At 55.6% G+C, this 20,680-nt stretch overlaps 1 protein-coding gene across 1 annotated transcript in view; it reads right to left on the bottom strand.

Annotated features, from left to right (window-relative positions):
- Positions 1-19,045, bottom strand: part of ADGRA2 (adhesion G protein-coupled receptor A2) — a 36,901-nt gene extending 17,856 nt beyond the window's left edge. The window contains exons 1-2 of the mRNA XM_066380328.1: positions 18,373-19,045; positions 3,614-3,685 (exon numbers count right to left, since the gene is read on the bottom strand). Coding sequence (XP_066236425.1) covers positions 3,614-3,685; positions 18,373-18,635 — 335 coding nt within the window. The 5' untranslated portion in view covers positions 18,636-19,045. The remainder of the gene's footprint in view (positions 1-3,613; positions 3,686-18,372) is intronic.
- Between the last annotated feature and the right edge of the window lie 1,635 nt (positions 19,046-20,680).

The following is a 20,680-nucleotide window of genomic DNA, read 5'->3' as shown; positions in this document are numbered from 1 at the left end:
GAATTGCCTGCATACCTTGTAAAAAATTCTCAGGCCCCTTCCAACCTGATGAATTAGCATCTCCAGGGAGTAGGGGCCCAGGATCTCTCCCACCTCCAGGATGGTGGGAGAGTAGTTGTGAGGATTCGTTTTGTGTGTCCCCTAGGCCACGCCATATATAGTGCCAGTAACAATAAAACACTCATCTAGGTGGTGCGTGGTCATTTTGTAGATGCGGTTAACATCTATAATCAGTTGACTTTAAATAAAGGACATTACCTTTGATAATATGGGAGGGCCTCATCCAATCAGTTGAAGGCCTCACTAACAAGAGCTGAGGTTTCCCGGAGAAGGAGCTCTGTTTCAAGACTGCAGCATCAACCCCTGCCTGACTGTCCAGTCTGCAGGTCTGCCTATGGATTTTGGATTTGCCAGCCCCCATAGCACATGAGCCATTTTCTTAAAATAAATTTCTTTATAAAGAAGTAAAATAATTTTTATATGTTATATAAAGACACACACACACACACACACACACACACACACCTCCAATTGATTCTATTTCTCTGGAGAATCCTGACTGGTTCAGTAAAGACAAACCAGGCTGGAGACCCTGGGTCCTCTAGCCCTTGTGCTGCCTTTCCGTCCCTAGGAAGCATGGGCACCTGCTGAACACAGTGCCTCCCTCTGCCCTTTGTCACCTCCTTGGAATGACCGGTCACATTCACTTTGATCTTTTCCTTCACGTGCAGCACTTGTGGATATCACACCCACACCCACACCCACCCACCCCCCACACACACATACACACACGATCACAGAATTTTAAATCAGTAATGCACCTCACAAATCACTCTGTTCCCACCCCCCTTTTTACAGATGAGGAAACTGAGGCTCCAAGCTGACAGCCACCCCTGCACCTCTCTGACCTCACCTCTGACCACTTCCCAGTCACGTTGCCCTCCCATTCCTCAGACCCACCGGGCATACTCTGGATGCGGGGGCCTTGCCTGCTGCTGCTCTCTCCACCTTCCAGATTCCTCCTAATTTCTCCATCCCTTGAGGTCTCAGCTTAGTCATCTGGTCAGCAAGGCCTTCCTTAACCTCACTACATAAAACAACAACCCCGCTCCCATTGCTTTCTACCCTCTTAACCTGCTTTGTTTTTATTTGTAGCACTTGTTGTCTCCTGACATACTGTACATTTATTTGCTATTTTCTGGATCCCATCATTTTTCTATTGTGTTCACTCCCAAAGCCTACAGAGCTTGGCATATAAATGAAGGGTATTTGTGGCCCTGGCTGGGTAGCTCAGTCGGTTAGCCTGATCCACCAAGGTTGCAGGTTCGATCCCATTAGGGCACACACAAGAATCAGCAAATGAATGCATAAGTCAGTGGAGCAACAAATCGATACTTCTTTCTCTCTCTGTCTCTCCCCCTTCGTCTATTAAAATCAATCAATAAAAAATAAAGATTTGTGATATATAAACGAATAATAAAATATAATAAATAAAGGGGGCTCAATCTATTTCTCTAGAATGAATGACTAGAAGGATTCCTAACAGAGTATGAACTTAAACTCGGGGCCTTGAGTTCTCACTCAAGTGCTCCTTCTATGCTCAGCACCCCTCTGCCTTCCAGGACTCAGGATGTAGACCTTGCTCTTTCCTGTTGTCCTCCCACTTTTCTCTGACCGTGTCCTGGGCTTTGCATGCACCTGTGGTGTGGTGAGCAGAGTCACAGCCTTCTGTGACTCTGGGGAGAGGTGTCCAGTTCAGTATGTCGGCATGGGTGGGAAGAAAAAGGCCACCTTTTCCCCTCCGTCAGAAGATCTACCATCATGAGACTGAAGGGTGAGAAGGTGGCACCCCCAGCGGGCCTCGGACTGAGGAAGCAAGAGGCAAAGAGGGGGAGAAGCCAGTGAGGCCGCGGAGGCTCAGAGCGGCGCTGTCTGTGCCAAGGAGAAGAGAGAACGTTTCTGGGTGGTGACTGGCTCTTGTGGGGTAAAGCAAAGGGCTGGGGAAGCTGCTGCGGTCTGTCTTCCTCCAAAAGATCCTGGAAGGAGTCTGGTTTCCTGCCACTCAGCCCTCTAAAATGAAGCCTGGCCTGGGCATAGGAATCGGAGCTCCCGAATGCTAACGGCTCCGGCTCCGGCTCCAGGTCCGGCTCCGGGTCCGGGAGGGTGAAACCTGCCCTGTTTGTCGGTGTCCAAGGAGGTGTTAAACAGCAGCCTGGTGGCGGTGCTTTCTCCTTGCCTGGACCACCCTGTCTGTGAGCTGCAGAGCCCATGAGCAGAAGGACCTGGTCACAGAGCTGTGTGCACACACCAAAGCCAACATCCCAGACCCCGTGACCCCGGTAGGCCCCAGAGCAGGCAGCACACGCTCTGCCTCCCCACCCACACTAACCGAGCCAGGCCATCACGGTTTCCGTGCCCCGTGGGGTGGGGTGGGTGCGGTGGGGGTGGGAGGAGAGGCTTTCCCTTCCCTGTGAGGGGGTGTATAGGAGACAACCTCATAAGGTTGTTGTCGCGGTTAAAGCTCTAAACTCCTTGTCACGTACATACTGCATCTCTGTTCCCCTTGAACTTCCAGCCTCACTGTCCTTCCTTCGGACTCGATGTAAACCCCATCCTACTTCATTCTCATATATACACCGCTGTGATCTCCGCTACACTGTACTCTCTCCGGCTCCTTCAGCGCAGCCTTCGACCTTATTCTTTTGTATCCTCCATCGAACCCATTCAAGCCTTTTAGGCAAAATGGTCCTAGAGGGGGCAGGGGCCCTGTGGGAGGACCTGGGAATGCCCAGCAGGGTGGGAGCAGAAACGGGAGAGAGGTTTGGAGGAAGGGGAGGTGGAAGCATTCAGTCTCCAGGAAGGACGGGAGGCTCAGTCTTCTGTGGAGGAGACAGGACCCAAACTCTTGCACAGCCTGTGGGTCCGGGAGCGTGCCAGCTCAACAGGGAACTGACAGAGGGGCTGATCCACCCCTCATTTGGCAGGTTAAGTGACTTGCCCGTGACTGAATCAAGTCCCCAGCTCTGAGCGTAAGTTTCTTTTGGGCCAGCAGGGCCCTCCAGAGTCCAGGGCCAGCCGGTCTGGGTCTGCAGGGCAGGCTGACAGCTGCTGCCCGGCTCTAACCCAGGCGGAGGGTGTGGGTTGGAGGCAGGTCTGGGTATGAGCACTGTCTCCAGCCTCGGCCCAGGGCTCTGGCCCCTGGGGGCTTTGTTGATTTGTTTTTAGGGAAGGAGGAAAGAGGTCTCAGTCACACTAAACCCTCTCTCAGCCCTTTCTTTATGTTGGGCCCCCAGCTGGGAGGAGGCAGAGGCTTCGAGCCAAATATGTGGCTCAGTCCTCATAGCTAATTGCTCATTAAAAAGCATTAATGAGCTTCCTTTAGCCCCATCCCTGCCTAGCGAGGTTTCTCTCCTCCTCTCTGCTGTCACTGGGGAAGAAGCTGGTCTCTCTCGCAGACCAGCTCCTCTTTGCCTTCTACTTGGTGGTCAGATCCTGGGCTGGGTCCCAGTGGGTCTGACTTTTGGCCGGCAGGCTCTGGATTGTGGGGTCCCTCAGCAACCAGTGCCCATGACCAGCATCCTGCAAGTCGGCTCCACCTCGCCCCAGCACTTACAACTTCTCCAGCAGGGGCAGTCCCAAGAAGGATCCATTCCGGAGCCCAGTGATCTTGTTGTTGCTCAAGAGCCTGAAGGAAGAGGGAGAAAACAGATAGGAGAACGTGCCGGTACAAGCTGGAAAGTGTGGACGGAGTGGCTGCTACTTTCACCACCACAGCCGTGTTGCATTTGCTAAATGGCACCGCCTTGAGTTGTGCAAAACAGCAGACCCACCATCAACTCCAGGAGACTGTAAGAGCCAGCAAATGGTTCAGGCAGATTGGTCAACCCCCCGAGCCCCAGATCAGACATTTCACCTGCCCTGGGTCCCTCAACAGCCTGGGTCTGACTTAGGGCCCTGTAGGCAGGTAGGCTGAGTAGGTAGTAAAGTTGCAATGATCCTTTACACCTCGGAACCACAGGGTCCAGTCCATAACGCCCCCTTCCAGCCTGCCACAGCTCTGTCTAGCTCACGCCATCAGCCAGTGTCGTGAGGACAGTGGTGCAGAGAATGGCTGGGATTGGGTCAGGGCTCTGGCAGGTAGAGCAGGAAGCCCAGTAGGTATGGGGGCAGATGGGAGGAGCTGCCCTTCTTTGGGGTCTCCAACACTTTCTCTGTGAGCTGAGGACTTCACTGGAAGGGGACACTCCCAGCCCTGAGAGGGCCCCCACTCAGAGGGCCTGAGTGCCCCAGCCTCCCTAAACCTGTCAGAAGCCTGACCAGGAAACTGCCCCCCCCCCCCCAGCCTTTCTGCCCATTCAGAGCTCTGTTTATTTATTCGTTTGTGTTTAGGGGAGGAGGAAAGAGGCCTCAAGCCAACCGCCTGGACCCACTCTGCCCACCCACTCAGCCTTTCTCTGCCAGGCTCCCTGCCGGGAGGAGGGTGTTCCAGACCAGCCAAAGGGCCCAGCTCTTGAGTTAATTGCTTATTAAAACGCTTTAATGAGCCTCTCCACTCAAACTCTTGCCTGCCCTGGGCTGAGGCGAAGGGTTTCTCTTCTTTCTCCTACGGATGGACTTGGGGAGGCCTCGGGGCTTCTTATGAGTGGGCAGCCTCTGAGCTGGACAGCAAGGGAGCGGGCAGGCGCTGAGAGGAGCTGTCAGAGTTCTGCCCCAGAGCTCACTGGGAGTGAGCGGGTGAATATACCAACAGGCAGTGAGAGGACCAGCCAGCTGACATTCCAGCCGCTCCATGTTCAAGAGGCTCATGGAGCCCTGGCCAGGGGCTCAGTTAGTTAAAGCACTGCCCGATACATCAAGGTGGTGGTTTTGATCCCTGGTCAGGGCACATACAAGAATCAACCAATGAATGCAGAATGGGTGGAACACATCGATGTTACTGACCCTGCCCCTATTTCTCTCTCTGTAAAAGCCAATTAAAAAAAAAAAGTTTGTGGAGGACAGACAATGGCCAGGATGGAAGCAAGAACAGAAGGGGCTTTCTGGTCAGTGGGAAGGGGTGGAAACCTCATCTTCTTCCTCCCTCCTAGCCCTCTCCAGATAGACCCTTCCTACCCTTCCAGTCCCCACCTAACAGTCCCTCCGACGACGGCATTTCCCTGCGGGGCCTGAAGTGTGACTGTGTGGAGTTCGGGGTGGGTTTCCAGAGTGCTTCACACACACATAACATTACCTTGATATTTCCAAAAGTACATCACAGGAGTCACTATATGAGCAATTAGAATTTGAGTCCCTCTATTCTTATTTTATGAATTAGGATAGTTTTATATCACATTACACATGGTGGTGGCAAATCATAGTCTTGTCAGGTTTTTTTTTTTGTCTTTTTTTTTATTCAGTGAGAGGCGGGAGGCAGAGACAGACTCCCGCATGTGCCCCAACCGGGGTCCACCCGGTAAGCTCACTAGGGGGTGATGCTCTGCCCATCTGGGGTGTTGCACCATTACTCAACAACCGAGCTCTTCTTAGAGCCTGAGATGGAGCCATGGAGCCATCCTCAGCACCTGGGGCCAACTCACTCCAATCGAGCCATGGTTGCAGGAGGGGAAGAGACAGAGAAAGAGAGAGAGAGAGAAAAGCGAGAGGGAGAGGAGTGGAAAAGCGGATGGACACTTCTGTGTGCACTGACTGGGAATCGAACACAGGACAACAACACGCTTGGTCAACACTCTACCACTGAGCCAACCGGCCAGGGCCTTGTTAGTTCTTAGTGCCTCTAATGGTCTCATTCAGGCGCTGGTGGAGCTGACGTGGCCCTCTTGGTGGTGACCGGCTCTCTGTGGTGTGACTTTTAAATCAAAGCCTGCCTCACCTCATCTCCAGTTCATTCCCTCCATTCTCCCCTGGAGTATGAGCTTCAGAGGCTACATTAAAAGTTGGAGAAGGACCCTCGCCAGGTAGCTTAGTTGGTTAGAGCATCATCCTGATACAACAAGGTTGCCTGTCTGATTCCCCAGTCAAGGCACATATAAGAATCAACCAATGAATACATAAATAGTTGGACGACAAATTGATGTTTCTCCCTTTCTCTCTCTCTAAAAGTCAATAAATTACAAAAAAACCCCAAAAACTTTGAGAAGGCAAGAAGACCCCTTAGTATCCTTAGGAATGTCAGGGAAGAACCCTAAACTTTCAGGAAGAATGTGGGAAAGGGTATCCCTTCCAATCTCCCCAAAATCCCAGGGGTCTTTCCCAGGATTGCCTCCTCCCTGGGTTTGTGGGGAGGGAAGAGGCGGGGATGCTGATAGGCGTGGGGGGGGGGCAAAGGGAGGAAGGAGGGGTATGAAGAGATAGAGGAGCTTGACCAGGCGGTGGCGCAGTGGATAGAGCATCGGCCTGGGACGCTGAGGACCCAGGTTCAAAACCCCGAGATCGCCCACTTGCACATGGGCTCATAAGTTTGAGTGCAGGGTTGCCGGATTGAGTGTGGGAATCATAGATATAAACCCATGGTTGCTAGCTTGAGCTCAGAGGTCACTGGCTTGAAGTCCAAGGTCACTATCTTGAGCCCAGAGGTCACTGGCTTAAAGCCCAAGGTAGCTGACTTGAGCAAGGGGTCACTGGTTCGGCTGCAACTACCCACTCCGGTCAAGGAACATATAAGAAAGCAATCAATGAACAACTAGGGTGCCACAACTACGAGCTGATGCTTCTCATCTCTCTCCCTTCCTGTCTGTCTGTCCCTCCATCTCTCTCTCTCTCTCTCCCTCTCCCTCTAAAGAAAGAGAGGAAGAGAGAGAGAGAGAGAGGGGAATGGGGCTGCCAGATTACTACAGCCCCATCTATGAAGTGGGAGGCCTGAGAACATTATTTCTTAAACTTGGGCTGAGTATAAACCTGTTAAGGGGAGGGAAAAAGTATCTTAATTCCAGTGAAGATGTCTGAGGATTACAGTTTGAGAAACATTGACTTTAGAAATAAAAATCTTGCCTGACCTGTGGTGGCACAGCGGGTAAAGCATCAACCTGCTATGCTGAGGTCACACATTTGAAACCCCGGGCTTGCCTGGTCAAGGCACATATGAGAAGCAACTACTATGAGTTGATGCTTCCCCCAACCCGGCTTCTCTAAAACAACAACAACAACAACAAAAAAAAAAAAACAAGAAAGAAATTAAAATCTTATACTATGAAAATATCTCTTAATCAAAAGTTATCTGGAAAAGATTTTTAAAAGATCATTGAATTGAAAACATAATATTTAAAAATCCTCCAACTCCCCAATCTCTGAGATTAAAACCTGGGATCCTAATTTGAGAACCCTGTCCAGAGAAGTCTCTAGTGTTGGGGTGAAAGTACCCACATTCTCCAGACTTTTTTGGCCTTTATTCCCTGGACTCCAAATTTTTTAACCGAGAGCTCACCAACAGAAGTACGAAACGAGCCGCATATGGAATTTAAAATGTTTAAGTAGCCAAGACTTTTAAAAGCTTTAAATTAACTTTAATATTTAACTTAGCCCATATATCCAAAATGTTATTATTTCACCATGTAATTAATATTCAAAGTTATTGAGATATTTTCTTTTTCTTTCTTTTTTTTATTTTTTATTTTGGGCTAAGTCTTCAGAATCCGGTACATGCTCCTCCCCCAGCACATCTCAGTTAGGACCAACCACACTGCAGGTGCTCAGGAGCCACGTGGGCTCGCGGCTTCACCCCTTCTCTAGTCTCCTGGGGCCAGCTCCTCCCCGAGAGGAAGTCTAGATTGCATGAGATCCTGAGGCGGCTGGGCGGTGGGCATGTGTCTGCGTGTGTGTGGCGTGGTAGCAGAGCCAAAGATCATAGACCAGCCCCTGAGGCAGGTGAGGCCCAGCCTCTGGCCCAGAACAGCTCCTCCCTAGCGTTCCACCCCTCTCCATCCTGACCCCACATGGCCTGCCAGCCAGAGGCAGCCTCTGTTGTGCTGGGGGGAGGGGGCAGGATGGGGGGGTCAGCTGCAGCTCAGCTTCCAGCTTGGCTAACTGGGTGCAAAGTCCAGCCCTGAAAGTCTTTTTTTTTTTAATTTAATTTAATTTAATTTTTTTTTACAGAGACAGAGAGAGAGTCAGAGAGAGGGATAGATAGGGACAGACAGACAGGAATGGAGAGAGATGAGAAGCATCAATCATCAGTTTTTCATTGCGACACCTTAGTTGTTCATTGATTGCTTTCTCATATGTGCCTTGACCGCGGGCCTTCAGCAGACCGAGTAACCCCTTGCTCGAGCCAGCGACCTTGGGTCCAAGCTGGTGAACTTGGCTCAAACCAGATGAGCCCGCGCTCAAGCTGGCGACCTTGGGGTCTTGAACCTGGGTCCTGGGCATCCCAGTCCGATGCTCTATCCACTGCGCCGTCGCCTGGTCAGGCAAGCCCTGAAAGTCTTAAAATGAGAATCTTCCCTTTGTTGTAGAGAACATGTCCTTGGTGCCCCACCCTCTAAGCCACTCACAAAAGCAGGGACACCAGGAAAACAGCATCGCATCCTTCTCCACTGGGCCCCCTTCTTGCCATATGTCCAGTTCTTGGACAGATTTTAGGCAGACATTTGTATGATTCAAGTGCCCCGCTACCCAGAATTGGGTCTTCTGGCCTTAGTAACCCAGACAGAGTTAAGAAAATTTTATTTTAGACCCAGATTATCCAGAGAACGGCCTCAGTTGTGCTTGTCGGGTTATTTCTCTGGAGGTGCCCTTGTGGGTCTGGTGAGGGAGGCGAGGGCACTGGTTGGGTCTGGCGTTGTTACAGGCAGGTAGGAAGCTGGCGGTTTCAGGGCTGCTCGGGGCAGATGAAAACACACACACAGCCTCGCCCAATGGGGAGAAAAATGCTCCCACCATGCTAGGCTGTCTCACGGGAGGACGACAGGCAGGGCAACCCCACTGGTCAAGCAGAGGAGGGAGCCTCAGCCCCACAGTTCTTTCCAGCATTTGCAGACCCCCAATATGCCCCATCGTAACAACCCCTCTCCCCTCAACTACCACGCAGACACTTCCTGGGCCTGCACCAGCCTCCGGCCCTGCACCAGCCCGGGGAGCCAGCCACGGGGATTTCCTTCCCAACCACGCCGGCTCCGCTGTGCAGGCCCCTGGCCGGCCCAGCCCAGCGTCTGCAGCCCTCCGCCCCGCTCCCACCACCATCTGTCACTCCAACAGCACATTTTCATAGGAGAGCAGCCAGTGCCTGGAGCCCCCTCTTCCCGACCCAGAGTCTGAAACCTGGCCAAGGAGAGGGGCACAGCGAGTCCGTTTCAGAACGCTCTCCCAGCTAGGGTCCTATTTTAGGGAACAGAAGCCAGCGGAGTTACCACTAATGAGGCTAGAGGCCAAGGGAGCGAGTGGCTGGCGTCTACAGAGAGGCCCTGTGGCCTCTGGGAAGCCACAGGAACTCACCAGATCCCAGCCCGACATCAAAGATGACCCTGTAGGGGTCATCAGGGCAGGACTCTGTGGGGCGTGGTGCCAGCACATGCCTGAACCAAACGGTTCTCCCACGTGCAGGCAGTCGTACATGTAAGACAGCCCACCCGGCCCAGAGAGGCAAGGGCCACAGGTCTGGACGGCGGGGATCCATGCTCTTAGAGAGTCTGAGCCTGGAATTCAGGGCACCCCAAGGTCTTCTAGGTTGGGAAGGCCCCGTCTCTGATAACTGCTGCTGGCACCTTGGCAGTGTCTTAGGGGAGGAAGGTGCTCTGCTGGCTGATACCAAAAAAACTTCAGGCCCATAATCCACCCTGATCATCAAGGTGACACTGGACTGCCAGCTTCCCCTGCCGGTACAATGCCTGGGACCTCCGAGCAATTCCAGGGACCACAAAGATGTCTAAAACCTAAATAAATCATCGCCTTTTAATTATAAATGCTACAAAATTGAAATAAATGCCTAAATAACCACCAAATATATCATACTACGTCAATTAGCAATAAGTTACTTTTCCTCAAGGATGGGGTGCATCTTAGTGTGGATGATATGCAGTAGGGCCCCCCAAAGGGAGACTGCCTCCGGTCCCCAGGCTCCCCTATGGCGCACACTCTCAGGCTAAAGGCCACCTTCCTGTGGCTTCCGCTCCCTTCCTGGCTGTCTTCATGTCCATTTAGCCCCATTGCAGGGGAAAAAGTTGGAGAGGACATTCAACACTCCTGTACTTTCCATGGTCCCGTCCCTTGGCTGGAAGCCTGTTCCGTCAGCCCTGGACTCCTACTGGTCAGCAGGAGACTCAGGTAAGGCCTTCCTTCCAGGCTGCACAGGGTCATGTCCTGAGACAGCCTCTGACCTCTGCCTCGAAGCTGGGCTGTCCAGACAGGGCCTTAGGTCAAGGGCAAGTGAGAGAAGTCTCACGATGGCTCCTATGAATGGGGCTTCCTTGTCTCCTTCTCTCTAATTTACCCTCTCCACAAGGCACCCCATCTTGGTGGGGAGCAGGTATTTGTGATAGGTGGCCAGTGTGCTCTGATGGGGATTTGGGGGTTCCCAGCCCCCTAGCTTGAGCACATGGAATAGAGTCTGCTGTGATCTTTCAAACCTGGGCATTCATTCATTCATTCTCCTAACCTACATGAACACCCATGTGGGCTCATTTCTGTGCAACACAGTAGTCCTTCAGATACAAATGAGACAGGATTCCTACAGTCTCCCACGCACGCACGGAAGGTGGAGGGAGACGTGTCAGGCAGGATGGAATGTTTGTGTGTCCGCCTGACTTAAGGAAGCTGGGAAGTTACATCAACACTTTCTCCACACATGGCCTAAAATCTTAGCACTGGGAAGCCAAGCTTTTGGGTGAAGAAAGTGGAAAGTGAGTTTCTTTTTAAATACAAGTAAACTTGAAAGGACTAATCTCTTATCAGCCTTTTTTACACAAGTATAAATTATCTCTACTCCAGGGGTAGTCAACCTTTTTATACCTACCGCCCACTTTTGTATCTCTGTTAGTAGTAAAAATTTCTAACTGCCCACTGGTTCCACAGTAATGGTGATTTATAAAGTAGGGAACTAATTTTACTTTATAAAATTTATAAAGCAGAGTTACAGCAAGTTAAAGCATATAATAATAATTACTTATCAAGTACTTTGTCGGATTTTCACTAAGTTTGTCGGAATAAATCTTTATAAAACTTACTATAGTCAAATCTATCTTTTTATTTATACTTTGGTTGCTCCGCTACTGCCCACCATGAAAGCTGGAGCGCCCACTAGTGGGCAATAGGGACCAGGTTGACCATCACTGCTCTACTCCTTCCACCAGTTTTCTGTAGGAGTCCGATCCTGTCCTGCGTTGTGGGTCTGTATTCAGTTTCTATGACAGGGCTCTGCCACCCTGAGGGCAGAGGCCAGGTCTCTCAGCTCCTGGCCTGGGGCTGGGCACACAGCACACTGGATGAATAAATGGGTGGGTGTCTAGAAGGACAGAGCTCCAGGGAAGGTGGGGTCCTCACTAGAGAGTTCATGCTGAACCCTGATTTTCCTGAGTTAGGGGCAGCGTCCTCTTACCTTCATTACCCACCCCCTCCCACCGCCCAGGCCGACTTGGCAGAGCTGACTCCTGAGCTCACTCGGCTCTCAGAACAGCTCTTCCGGGACACCATAGGGGTCATACAGTCCAGAAGCTGACGGGACACCATAGGGGTCATGCAGTCCAGAAGCTGACGGGACACCATAGGGGTCATGCAGTCCAGAAGCTGACGGGACACCATAGGGGTCATGCAGTCCAGAAGCTGACGGGACACCATAGGGGTCATACAGTCCAGAAGCTGACGGGATACCATAGGGGTCATGCAGTCCAGAAGCTGACGGGACACCATAGGGGTCATACAGTCCAGAAGCTGACGGGACACCATAGGGGTCATGCAGTCCAGAAGCTGACGGGACACCATAGGGGTCATGCAGTCCAGAAGCTGACGGGACACCATAGGGGTCATGCAGTCCAGAAGCTGACGGGACACCATAGGGGTCATGCAGTCCAGAAGCTGACGGGACACCATAGGGGTCATGCAGTCCAGAAGCTGACGGGACACCATAGGGGTCATACAGTCCAGAAGCTGACGGGACACCATAGGGGTCATGCAGTCCAGAAGCTGACGGGACACCATAGGGGTCATGCAGTCCAGAAGCTGACGGGACACCATAGGGGTCATGCAGTCCAGAAGCTGACGGGACACCATAGGGGTCATACAGTCCAGAAGCTGACTGGAGAGGGAGAGGAAACACCAGGACCAATGCATTAGAGGCCATGGTCGCACTTTTCCTGGGTGAGTCTGTTTCACATGCTCTGTGTGATGACAGCAGCCCCCTAAGCACTTAAATTTGTTCGGCTATGATTGGGGTGGATGCCCCTTTTTCCGGGCTCCCAAATCCATGCGGAGGATGTGGATTCACAGATCTCCCCTGCCCTGTCCCCAGGGATGACATCTCTGATTGGTCAGCATGGGAAGAGCTGCCTGGGGGTGGGGAGAGCAGGAGCCCTGGGGTCTGGCTAGGAGCTGTGTGACCTTGGGCAGGTCAGCCCCTCTCTTGGGGCTTTCTTCTCTATAGAAGGAGGGTCTGTCCTGAAGACTCACACTCCTCATACTTGATGGCTTTTCCCATCCTGGATATGGAGACTCTGGGAGTCCGAGGTCTAGGGTTTCTGCCTCACTACACAGTTCCCAGCAGGCACAAGGCCCGAGGGGGAGGGGGCTCAGACCTTCCCTTCCCAGCTGGGAGACGTCTGGCCCCTCAAGTTCAGGCTGGAACTCCCTCTCAGGCCCCTCCTTCGGCCCCATCGCCGGCTCCTCTGTGACAGATGGGTTCCCCTGCCCCTCACCTGGCCCCATCCATCTTGCACACCCTTTGCTCCCCCATCGGCCTCTCCTCGCTCCCAGGGCCGGAAAGGATGGGTCCTGGGAGGCTGCCTGGCCAGCTAACTCCAATCTCTCTGCTCCCCCACCCCCATCACCCAGACCGAAAAACAAAGGAATGTTCTGGAGTTTGGGAAGGATGCCCCCTCCCCCAGGAGGGAGGAAGGGGAGGAGGGAGCCTTGTCCTGTCAGTGTCTGGGCCCTAAATAGAACAGAGCGGCTGGGCTGGGGTAATGAAAATAAACAGCCCCTCTGAACAGCCCCTTCCTAGCAGATACCGGATTTTCCTTCTGGTTCCTCAGCCCAGGGCCATTTCCCTGCTCTCTCCTCCCCTGCTCCCGCGCTGGTCCCAGAGACACAGGGCACTCTGTCTCAGGGTGATGGCAGCACCGGGGGTCCTGGCCAGGCTGTGCAGCATCGGGGAGCTCGTCCCCCCTCTCTAGGCTTTGGTGAGGAAAGCCTCCTGAGTGGGGCCAGGGATCAGCTCAGAGGTGGCTGGACCGTGTTCTCCCTCAGGAAAAGGTTCTTATCCCAATGACTCCCATGTGGCATAAACTTAGAAACACTCTCTCCTTTTAAAAACATGACCCCAAATTGAAGGGTCAATTTCTGGTTAGGTTCAAATTACACTGGCTTGCCTATGACTTGAGGGGAAATTCTCAGACTTGCCCCCAGGACTAGGGATTGCCCGCCCCCCCCCCCACCCCAACACAAAGGGGTGATCCATGGCAGCCAGCAGCAAGGGGCTTCCTTGGGCATCAGGAATGCCTGGGTTCATGCGCGGGTACTGAATAGGTCAGGCCAAATAACCCATTCTGGTCCCGGGCCCACTGGAGAATCAGTTCTAGGTGTTGTCTTTGGAGCTTGGTGCTATGGCCTCTCCGGTCTCTTTGGTGTGATCAAGACTCAATCAGCGAACCCCAGAGTGCTCCGTTCTCTGCCCCGTGATCACCAGGGACCAGGGACCCACCGACCCACCGACCCACCACCGACCCACCGTGCTGTCTTGCACCAGGGGAGGAGCCTGAAGGGGAGGGGACACCAGGACCTCCAGGAAGCCTCCGGCCACCTCCTGCCCTCTAGCAGGCAGGTGGCAAGAGTCAGTAAGGGACTTAAACTTCTTCTGGGTTTCTCATTTCAGAAAAGCGGGGTCCTGGACCCCACGCGGGGTGTTGCTGCTGAGACCTCGCACCATTGCAGGGTAAAGAAGTTGTGTTGGGGTGTCTTGGCCTCCTCCTACCTCTGCTTCTTCCTTCTTTTCTTCCCTTTCCTTTCTCTTCACTCTCTCCCCCTCCCCCCGCCCCCCTCCGCCCCTCACAAAAGCTCTCTGTACACAGCCACTTCCTCTGGCTGCTGTCTCTGAGCCCAGACCTTATGAGAACCATATGGGAGAAAGAGGCTGGGAGAGAAGGGGGTGGGGGAGCCAGCGTGGGACCGCCCCTCCAGCCGGCATCGCTCCACTCCCCTCGGGCGACGTGCATAGCAGTGGGTACACTCTGCCCCACACTCCCCTAACTGGATCCTGGTAGCTGGGGTGAGGGGCACTGAGGGGAGGCCTCAGTCCAGAGCCGGAGGTCCAGAGGGAGATTTGTGCTCCAGAACCACTTCCCTGAGGCTGGAGCAAGTTGCTGTGAAGTGGCTGCCTGCACCCCACGGTGCTTCTGATCACCAAATTCACAGCAAAGGGACTCAGCCATGACTAGGCACATCTGCGTGGCGATGCCCCTCTCCCCTACATGGGCAGTCTGTGTGGTGGGCGACCCCCCTCACCTGGGAGGCGGAATGGATGAAGGTTTGTTGGCTCTGGGAGAATCTGTAGTGACCTGTCCCATGTCTGGCTCCCTCCCCACCCAGACTTGGAATGTTCCCAGGTCAAAAGGGCCTGGGTCCTGCTGGGAAGGAACAAGGTTTTTAAAAGCAGCTTTTGTATCCATGGGGTCCCAAGTCCAGCCAGGTGAACAGCGCGTCCCTGACCTGAGAGGACCGCTAAGAGAACCTGCCCAGCTGGCCCTGAGGTGGTGTCAGCTAGCATGAGGACTATTAGCCAGAGCCCAGACCTCCCGTGCCCGGCTGTGAAACGTAGACATGGGGCCTGGACTTGGGGATCTCTGAGGCCCTTTGCAGTGCAAACAGGTCTAGAAATTTATGACACTAGCTGGTATCCTCTGAGGGGCTGATCAGATGTCCTGGGAGGTCCTCTTAGGAGATTTCCTTCTGGAGTTATCTATCATCAGTCCTTCTCTGGAGTTCCTTATAATGCCTCCTCCCCAGTACTCTGTCGGGGCGAATCAGAGGGCAGGCCCATCAGCTGCTGCCCAGGAGTGGGTCCACAGCTGACAGTGGTCTGCACCTCCGTCCCACATCCAGGTCCTCCCTGTAATAAGCCACCCCCTAGCCCAGGAAACTTTCCCCCATAAAGGACAGGAGCATAAGTGCCCCAGCTGTCCTGCGGACTGGGGGACGAGGCCTCGGGACGGGGGTGGGGTGGGGGGGGACAGATGGGTTGGGAAGGAAGCCAAGAGGTCTACTCTCCTGGAAAACTGCAAATGAAAATCCACTGGGTGGGGGAGCAAAGGGTGGGGAGGGGCACGTAGTCTACAGAAACAGAAGCAGAAGTTGAGGTAATGGGGTGGAGGTGGAAGGGTTTTCCGTGAGGTAAGGAGGGTTGGTCACAGAAATGCCTTTGTTCCGCCTGGAGGCCTCTCTGAGCAGAGGCTCTTCGCAGACAGGCCCCCTATCTAGCACTTTCTCTGCCTAAACAGTCCCAGCACCAGTGCCTGCACCCAGTGCCGGCCAGGCTTCCCAAGGTGGAGTCCCACTTCCCGAGGACCTTTCAGCGGGCTGGTGTGTGGAGGGGCTGGGATCTGGGGGCTCATTCTGGAGGAAAGCAGGGGAGGAGGGAAGACAAAGTCACTGTCAACACTGTGGGCTCAAGTCCTGTTGTCTGCACCAGGTGACAAGTAGAAAGGTGAGGGGGAAATGTGTGTGGAAGAACAAAAAGAGCAAGCAGGAGTGTGGGAGGGTGTGGGGAGGGTTCGTGCTCCTGGCCTCCCACTCTCTGCCAGGCTGAGGCGGCAGCCCCTTTCCAGGCCTCCCGTCCTCCTTCCCTCAAGATGCACGCTGGGGTGGGGATGGCGTGCTGGCCGGACTGGGCCCAGAGGAGAATCCGGCCTGGCTTCTGCTGAAGACCAACTGGGCTGCTTTTTCCTTCAGGAGCCAGCATGGTGGGGGTGGGTGGGTGGGGGGCAGTAATCAGGATCAGGAGTGTGTGTGTGTGTGTGTGTGTGTGTGTGTGTGTGAGAGAGAGAGAGAGAGAGAGAGAGAGAGAGAGAGAGAGTTTAAGAAATATGCCTGCGGCTGAGGTTCAGTCACACTGTCGTCTGAGGGGCTGGAGGCTCTCCGGGTCTTCTCTGCCCTTTCTGTTGTCCCTGGGAGACCGTCCAGCCGGGCTCCACGGGCTGCTCCTTTGGAAGGTACCCTAAAGGCAGCTAGGCCAGTGACCTGAGACGAAGGGGGTCATTCCTCTCGGGATGGTTTGGGGTGGGAAGGTGATCTAGCAGTCCTGTCTGCTGCCACCCTGTCATAATACAGTCTCACCCAGATGGCCCAGCTCTCCCCTTGGAGTGGCGTCCATGGGAATTAGCCGTGGCTGGAAAGGGTGAGCTGTCAAGTCATTCTAAGATGTATTGCTAGTCCCCCTTTTAGTGTTTCCCCTCTTCCTTCTGCCTTGAATGTGCTGGGATTCCCTAATCCCAACAAACAGACAGAGAGAGAGAGACAGCGTTCTTCCCAGGTGTGTGAGCACAGCCACAAGATCCAGTACACACACACACACACACACACACACCCCTCAGAACTGAATCGTCACGGCCCAGTGTGGACTCGGCACAGTCACAGGCCCAGCGACTCCACACAGCAAGCAGTTTTCTCCTTTAGAGAGGGAGACAGCGTTCTTCCCAGGTGTGTGAGCACAGGCACAAGATCCAGTACACACACACACACACACACACACACACACACCCTCAGAACTGAATCGTCACGGCCCAGTGTGGACTCGGCACAGTCACGGGCCCAGCGACTCCACACAGCAAGCAGTTTTCTCCTTTAGAAGTGAGTGGGCTGGGAAATGCTGGGCCTGTCTGGACAACACTAGTGGACACTCAGCAGGACCTGTAATGAGCATCCACAGCTGCCTTCCCAGGCCACAGCCATAGCCCTGAGCTGCTGGGCGGCGGGATAGAGCACATACTGCCTCCACCCCTGCACATACACACACCCCGTCCAGGGAAAGCGCAGGCCAGGGGCCAGCCTCAGAGGCTGACCAGGGCTGTCCTGTCAGGAAGTGGGCAGCCTCTGAACTCGCCCAACCAGAGGCGTTACTGTATTGTTCTGGACACAATCAGAGAGACTGTGCGCCAGCCCCAACTCGGGCAAGGGGCGTTGGGGAAACGGTTGCCACTGGGGTCAGGAGGACAGGGAAGGGGAAGCCGCTTGGAGGCTGGATCCAGGACAGGAAAGGGCTGCCAGGACTGCCTGACCCTCCACTCCACAGTGCGCGTGGAGCCCCAAGCACGTGGTCAGGGCAGGAAATCGCTGCCGTGGGGAGAGAGGTTGCGGGGATCTCAGACCCCCATCGAGGAGGCTTGGAGCCCGGTGCCAGCAGTGCGAGGACTCAATAAAGCGCTGGCTGCAAGGGGAAACGGGATGACGGAAGGCCAGAAGGCAGTCGCCTTCCTCTCGGCCAGGTTTCTTTCTTAGCAATCTTTGCTCTAAAATGTCAATCGAGAAACAGCCAAAACTGGTGTCACATCCAGGGGAGGAAAGAAGAGGGCGGGCGGGATGCAGGACTCAGCGCAGAGCTCACTTCCTAGATGCGCGCGGCGGGAGAGGGGTCCGCAAGGAGTGAATAGAGACGCCAGGGTCTCACACGGACCAGAAGCGCCTGCGTCCCAGGACAGAGTTTCCTGAGCCCACCCTCCCGCCTGCCCTAAGTAGACCCACTGGCTGGAAGCCGGCTGGCAGGTCCGAGAGCGAACGCAGCGCCCCCCACTGGAGGAGCCGGGCCCGCGGGGCGAACCGGGGAGACTCCTCCCGTCCGGCCAGGGGCGCGCCGACGGTGCTAACGACCACTGCCGGCGGCCGTTGATCTTCCCTACTTTTCCCCATCCGACCGCCCTCAGGTCCCGAAGTTCGCAACACAACCCGGCTGGAAACTCGAGGGGCGTGGGCGTGCTGCCAGCGCGCGTTCCCTCACCTGTGCAGGTGAGTGGGCGCCGCGGTGCCTCCCTCTGGGTCGCTCCCGTCCCCGAAGCGCCTTCCTCCCTCCACACCTACGGAGCCCTAGTCTCTCCCCTGGTTCTCCAAGTCTCCCTCTCGGTGCCTGGACTCAGGCCTCTCCCAGAGGCTCTGAGTGGCGGCCGTGCCCCGTGTCCCAGTCCCCCTCTTCCCGCTCCTAACGTCTTGTCTCCATTGGTTCCCCGGCCGGCCGAGTAGGGTACTCACAGGGTAACGGTGCCGTTAGGCAGGAGGCCGGGCTCGGGAGGCTCCGGGAGGTCCCCGGCGCCGCACACCACCCTCCGGCGCGCCGGGTTGGGGGCGCCGCCGGCGAGCCCCTTGGGCCGCTCCCCCGAGCACTTGCAGCTGCGGATGGGGACGGGGCAGCCGGGCGCGCCCCGGGTCTCGCGCGCCAGGAGCAGAAGCCACGGCAGCAGCGGCAGCAGCAGGCGCACGGGCGCCCCCCGCATCCTGCGTCCCCCGGCGCCCATCAGCCCATAGCCCCGCGGGGACGACAGCGCTGGGGCCGCTCTGCGCGCCGCCCGGAGGGGCCCCGGCGTGCGGGAGGCGTGCTCAGCAGGGGCCCGGGGCGCCCGAGGGCGGGGCGGGGGGCCCTGGGCGGAGGCGAGCCCCGGGGTCCCCGCCGCCGCGCCCCGGGGGCATGTCCGGCGAGCGCCCCGGCGGGGAGGACGCCGGCGCGGCTGTCAGCGGAGAGCTCGCGGCCCTCCGCAGCGCCGCCGGAGTCTCTGCGCGCTGCTCCCGGGCTGGCGGAGGCCGGGCCCCTCGGCGGCTCCTGCTCCCTCAGCGCTGGACTGGGACCTAACGGATCGCGCCGGGCCCCTGCTGCCGCCGCCGCCGCCGCCGCTCCGTGCCATGGATGGAGGCAACTCAGCGCCGCGCAGCTCCCGCCGCCGCCAGACCCCGCCCGCCTTCCCGAGGGGGCGCCCTCCCCTCGCCGGCTCGTCCGCGAGGCCCTAGCGCCTGCTGATGCGCAGCCAGGCCGGTGCCCTGCTCCGCGCTAGAGCCGGCAAGCCGACTTGAGGCCCTGCGTGTCCTCTGCACCCACCGGGAACCCAGACTCCTTCTCTCTCCTGCCCCTTTCCGCAGCCCATCTCAGACCTTCAAGCCCACCGCCATCACTTTCATCAAAACCTTCCCTTATGCGCATCCCGATTGTGTTTCTGGGGCTTTCCTTGACCTACCGGATTGACAGGAGATGTCTGGTGCTCCATGTTTTGAACTGAACTTTGTTCACCGCTCTAGGGTTGCTGAGACTCGGCTTCCCTTGGCCTCTGACCTGAAGGGTCAGTCTGGAACCCGGCTGTCACTCTCACACCCCTAGTTCAGCCCCTACAGGACACAGCCTGAGACTAGGGAGGCCCAGACCCTCCTCTGCTGGTGTGACCTTGCCCAGCGGGGAGTGCATGTCAGTTGGTCAAGCAGGGGGCAAAGGCCAAGGCAGACAGCAGACAGCCTAGATCTTTACCTTTTCCACGTCTCAGCGTGTGTTTGTGAGTGGGTAGTGCAGTGGGAATGAGGGGACCCAAGAAGAGGAAAAGCAGGAATCTGCGGGGTATGGAAAGAGTACTGTGTTGTGAGTCAGAAGAACCCATTCCAGACAGCTCTGTGGGACTTGCACACAACCCCTAACACACTGGGGTATCTAATTTCTGGAGTCAAAATGGGGCCCTGCCTCCCCCCCCCCCCCCCCGAGTTTGTGAATGTAAGCTGTGGCATGAGAATGAGTGAGCGAGAGCGGGCACTGGGCTGCCAGAGGCAGAGAGCTGGTGGCTTTGAGCAAGGTCTGATCTTGACAACTGGGGATGGGGATGAAAATTATCTGTGAGTCCTGGATGGACGGTAATGCAAGCTGGGAATGGGGCTGGGAACAGAAAGAGAGAGGTGCGGCCCAGTGTGTCTGCTTCCTTGGTTTCCCCGCAAAGGCTGACTTTTCTGCCACTTAACAGAGCCTTGCTGCTGACGGGCAGGCAGCTGGGTTGGACGGTCCCTGGACTGCACTCCTGTACATCCTTCACTGTGCCACCAAAGTGGCCTCTACGGTGACCACCACCCTCTCTCTGCGCTCTTGGCCCTGCTGGTGGTGTGTGTGGTACCATTTCCAGCATGGTGGTCTCTGAGGGGTCTCCCACCCCCCTTTGCAGGGAAGCAGCTTTTCTCCCTTACCCTTGGTGGCAGACATGGGCCCAGACACTGGCTTCTTCGCTTTCCCTCTCTGGCTCCACAAGTCTCTCCCAGTTGCAGGCTCTGGTTCCTTCAACTTCCAAATATAAATAAATAGTGATTGCAAATGGAGGAAAGGAGGAGGGCAGCGGAGTCCTCAGCAGGAGCCCTACGCGGGGGACAGGCGGGCTGGGGCTGCATTCCTCTGGAAGGGTCAAGAGTGGAATGTGTCACAGAGCCACAGCCCAGAGGCAGGGTCTGTCATCCAACCCTCTGGCGCCCAGGAGAGTAAAGCTTCTCAGAGAGGGGAGGAGAGGGGGCAGGCCTCTGCCTGGGTCACACAGCTTTTTGCTAA

This window comes from Saccopteryx leptura, chromosome 4 (assembly GCF_036850995.1).
Source record: "Saccopteryx leptura isolate mSacLep1 chromosome 4, mSacLep1_pri_phased_curated, whole genome shotgun sequence".
In the NCBI taxonomy this organism is placed as follows: Eukaryota; Metazoa; Chordata; class Mammalia; order Chiroptera; family Emballonuridae; genus Saccopteryx; species Saccopteryx leptura.
The sequence above is the reverse complement of the archived record's forward strand: the minus strand, read 5'-3'. Positions and strand labels throughout refer to the sequence as shown.